This window comes from Oratosquilla oratoria, chromosome 19, assembly GCF_046742065.1.
Source record: "Oratosquilla oratoria isolate Oo_2021 chromosome 19, ASM4674206v1, whole genome shotgun sequence".
Lineage (NCBI taxonomy): Eukaryota > Metazoa > Arthropoda > Malacostraca > Stomatopoda > Squillidae > Oratosquilla > Oratosquilla oratoria.
This window is the reverse complement of record NC_134795.1, coordinates 21660069-21665068: the sequence shown is the minus strand read 5'-3', so window position 1 is coordinate 21665068 and position 5000 is coordinate 21660069. Positions and strand designations below refer to the sequence as shown.

Here is a 5000-nt window from a genome sequence, read left to right as displayed (position 1 = left end):
CTGTAGCTATACTTTTTGAGTTTCATTGCATGTCCTCTTGTTTTTCCTCTGTCTCACTTTAGTAAGTCCTCTCTATCAAGGCATTCTTTTCCTCTCACAATTCTGTAGATGGTTAGCAGGTTCCCTCATTCTCTTCCTTGTTCTAGGGTTGGCAATTCCAATTCAACCAGTCTTTGTTCATATGTCAGGTTTGCAAGTGTTGGGACCAACTTTGTCGTTGCTCTTTGTATTCTTTCTAATTTTCTTATATTCTTTTTTTGTACTGGGTGAACATATCAGCACTGTATATTCCAGTTTTGGCCTTGTGCTTGTAATATTTTCTTGATCATTTCCGTATCCAGGTTTTAAAGGCCACCTTTATTGATCTCAACAAATTGTATGTTTCTCTGACTATTTTATTTATATGTTTATCTGGCGACGTGTCTTTGGTGATGATTACTCTTAGGTCCCTTTCAGAATTTACTTTGTTCAGATCCCTCTGCAATGAGTCACAATCTATTTCGGAGTTTATTCTCTTTAATAATTATGCGCCATCCGCAAAGCAGTTCATGTAACTTTCAACGCCTTTCTCCATGTCATTTACATATATAGCCAACATTATCGGAGCTAGTACTGATCCCTGTGGGATGCCATAACTCATTTCTTCCCATTTTGAATATTTGTCTCTGAGCACCACTCTCATTTTTTTTCCATGTAGGAAGTCCTCCATCCAATTCAATAGTTTTCCATGTATGCCTTCTATTGTTTCCAGTTTATATAGTAATTTTCTGTGTGGTACCTTATCAAATGCCTTTTGTAAGTCCAGGAATGCACAGTCTGCCCAGCCATCCCTTTCTTGCAATATATCTATCAATCTTGAATAGAAACAAATTAAATTAGTGGTACACGATCTTCCTTGTCTGAATCCAAATTGCCTCGGGTTCAGTATATTATTCTCCTCCAGATATTTTGTCCATCTATCTTTGATGATTCTCTCACAAATTTTAACTATTGTACTCGTTAGGGACACTGGTTTATAATTTGTTGGGTCTTCCTTATTTCCCCTTTTATATATTGGCACTATATTGGCATTTTTCCAGTTTCCTGGTAGTTTTCCTTTTTTGAGTGAGCATTCAATTATTTTATATATTTTTCCTGTTAGTTCGTCAATACATTCCTTCAGTATCCAGTTTGCAACTCCGTCTGGGTCATGTGATTTGTTAACATCAAACTTTAGTATTTGATTCCTTATTTAATTTTGATTAATGTTTAATTTCTTCAATGGAGTAAATCTTACTTCAATTCTTTGATCACAGTTTTGTAGATTTTTTCCTCTTTGGTGAATACAGATTTGAAATGTTTGTTCATAATATCTGCCTTTTCTATATCTTCTGTGTATTCTCTATTATCTTGACATAATTTATGTATTTCCTGTTTATTTTTGAGTTTGCCATTTACATATCTATAAAATAATTTGGGTTGATCTTTACATTTATCTATTATGTCCTTTTCATAATTTCTCTTTTCTTCTCTAGGTATTTTTACATATTTGTTTCTTAGTTTGGTGTATATTTTCCATTTCTAATTTTTTTCTTTTTTCCACCTTTTCCAGGCTTTATCTTTTCTGTATTTTCCCTCACTTCACTTTTTATTATACCAGGATTTTATATATACCCTTTCATGTTTTTGTCTAGGTACATACTTATCCACACCTTCATTATGGATTTCTTCCAAATTGTCCAATTATCTTCCACCTTTGTTTCTTCATTATTAATTTTTTTCCAATATGCTTCTCGAAAGAATTTCTTAAGTTTCTCAAAATCTGTTTTGTTGTACATTAGTCTTCCTTTTCTGTGTTTTTCGTTAATTTCTATATTTGCTTCTTCACTTAATTCTAGTTCTATTAGTATGTGATCACTTTTTCCAATTGGTGTTTTGTATTTGATTTTATCCACAATTTCTGGTTCTGATGTGAATATCAAATCCAATCTTGAGGGTTCATTGTTATTTCTATATATGGTGTTTTCCTTGACCCATTGCATCAATGTGTAATCAATGGTCGTTCCTGGTAATATGAGTGGAAGCAGAGTAGTGTGAATTGTGTGTCATGGTATGGCTCCTCTTTGTGAATGTTCTTTAGGAGTGGGATTTGTTCTGTAGTGCTTGCTTGATGGTCTATTTTTTTATGTTAGAGTGTATCATATTCCAAGGGATAATACTGTTTTGTACTGAGGTTTACTAGATGTGAGATTGTTTCATATTGTCATGTATTAGTGAACACACATGTCAAAAGTCACAAGAAAAATGTTGAGGAGGGCAAAGTCGATACTGCAAAGTAACAGAAAAAACAAGTAAATGATAGTATGGCAAGGTTGATGGATAAATGCACTTCATACTGGAAGAAAATGGTGAAATACTGTAATACATAAATAGGATGCAAGTACACAATATTAAACCAAAGATGGTTTACATGGTATGGGATAGAGGAACGAAGACTGAAAAAAATATTCTTCATGGAGGTATACTGAAAGAAGAAAAAATAAATAAAGGGTGGATCATGTACAGTATTTAGGTGACAAAGCACATGGCACTTGCAAATGCAAAAGGTTGGTTGAAAGAGAATTATTACAGAGTAAATATTAGCAGCCAACTTGCATATGTAAGAGCATAACTCTACTAGGGAACATTTGTTTGACAAAATTAAAATTTTGAAGAAGACACAAACGTGAGAAAGAAAGAAAGACAGAAAAAAAAATTATGACTAAGAGTTGGTGTAGTAATACCATTGCCTGCAGCTTGTAGCAAAATGGTTGAGATCAAACTGTTTGATAATCTATTTTCTGAATATACCTACAAGACTATCTATTTGATCTGGAACAGGATATGATTCTGTATTTAAGAATATGAAAGCTATATAGTAGATCTGAAACAGGTATAAGATTCTGTATTTAAGAATAAAAACCTGTCTGAATCTTTCCCCATAAAAATCCAGTTGCCATATAAAAATAATTGGCCTCATATTTAACACACATATGAATTTCACTTTCACAAACTCAGCACAACTGTAGGCATGAGATTTGAGAAAAAAACCATGACTGTGTACAAACAATTCACTTGAACCACACTTTGCTATACAGTACTTTAACAGCATGGTATCAAACAATTAGAAAAAAAAACCACATAATACAATATAAAGCATCAAGAATAACAACTGGATTCCTAAGGGCCACAGGTCTCTTGCAAGAAGGAACTGGGGCAATAGAATGGTTGATAGATTGATATGGAATTATTAATCATGATTTGGTATTAATGCTTTCCCAAAGAAAGAGCTGTGGAAATGAGTTGAGTACAGTGGGTAAAGACGGATGGAACAAATCTGTGAACATGAAAAGAAAAATTTGAAGATTGAAAAAAAGAAAAAAAAAAAAAATGATCATAAATACAACTGAAACCTCCACTCTACACAGTTTTAATAGCATTTATACAATGTACCTACATAGCACAGATAATTCTACTAATGACAAGTTAGCTGCTAATCTTTACTTATATGAGGGAAGCAGTTGCAGGCAACAATTTGTAATGAAGCCCAGTCCACATGGACAAGCGATGTTCAGCATGCAAACATGTAGTGGCTCTATTAGACCATATGTTGAATTTCAATTTACCATCAGAGAAAAAGTGTCCAATCATAAACTTGTGCTCCTCCTTTCCATAGATGCGAACCTGTATGGGAGCTATAAAGATAACAAAATAAAATACCAGGTAAGTAAATGAGTCTGCATACAGATAAAAACTTAGATATGTATATACAGGCTGTAAAAAACAGTAGTACACACAAGTAATAACATTCAAATATATATACACTAGTGTATATATATATATATATATTTAAATAAAAATGGTTAACCAACCCCATAGCAGGAAGACAGTACAAAGTATCTAAAAACAGCCAATAATCAGGAACAAGAAGGTTATACAATGGAGGTCCTCAGGATGCTACAGTATACTTACTTTTACTGTTCAATTTCTTCATGAGTGATCTCCTAATTCCAGAACCAACAGAGCTAAATGTAAATGTTCTCTCACATACAAAGGACCTGACAATAATAATGAAGTGTAGTAAATACAGAATATCAGCAAAGAACATCCAAGCCTCTTGAATGAACTAGAACAATGATTCAAAAATAACAGAATGGAAGCCTCACCCTAGTTATCAACTGTGACTCACACCAGACAACTGTGAAAAAAAAAGACCTTGTTCTGAAATTAAATGGCCAAATCCACCCATTAGAAAAGAAGCCTAAAATTCTTGGCCTCATATTTTATCTTTATAAGACTTTCAACCCTCATATGAAGGATCTGACAGCAAAAATCAACAAGAAAACAAACTGAATTAAATCTATCACAAGCTCTGACTTTGGTCAACAGAGAGAAATTCTAATAACTATCTCCAAGCAATCCATAAGAGCCATCCTTGATTATGCATCCACAGCATAGTTCTCAAGAATCAGGAAGATGAATACACACAAATTACACACTTTACAGAATGGAGAACTGAGAATAATAATAGGATGCACCAAAACCACCCCAAATGGACACCTGCATACAGAAACCAAAATCCTCTCCATGGAACACCATATAAAAATGACAAGAACACAATTCAATGGCACTACACACCCATCACACTACATTTCACGAGCACCACCAATAGAAGAAGAAAAGTCATTGATAACAAACCTAAAACCTGTACCACACAAAACAGCCACACAAAAACACATACACATTAAGATCACCAAACAAGCCTTTCAAGACATACCACCAAACTCAATATTTCACCAACAATCCCAATACATAAACCCCACAGAAAAAAAATCCCTGCCACATCTGGTAAAAAGCACACAAGCAGACTTGCACCAAGTATGCAATTCAAACTGACCTAGATGCAATGACTATGCAAAGGACACAGAATACCTTATTCTACAAATGCATGTACAAGGGGCCAATGAAGGGTACTTGCATTT

General features: G+C 33.9%; 1 protein-coding gene across 2 annotated transcripts in view; it reads right to left on the bottom strand.

The window, feature by feature from the left end:
• The window catches only part of LOC143035781 (xaa-Pro aminopeptidase 1-like), a 267060-nt gene that overhangs the window by 9988 nt on the left and 252072 nt on the right, over positions 1-5000 (bottom strand). Inside the window, exon 14 of one of the 2 annotated variants that reach the window (XM_076202731.1) lies at positions 3645-3713. The exons of the other annotated variant lie outside the window; for it this stretch is intronic. Within the exon in view, the coding sequence (XP_076058846.1) occupies positions 3645-3713 (69 nt within the window). The remainder of the gene's footprint in view (positions 1-3644; positions 3714-5000) is intronic. 2 annotated transcript variants of the gene reach the window in all.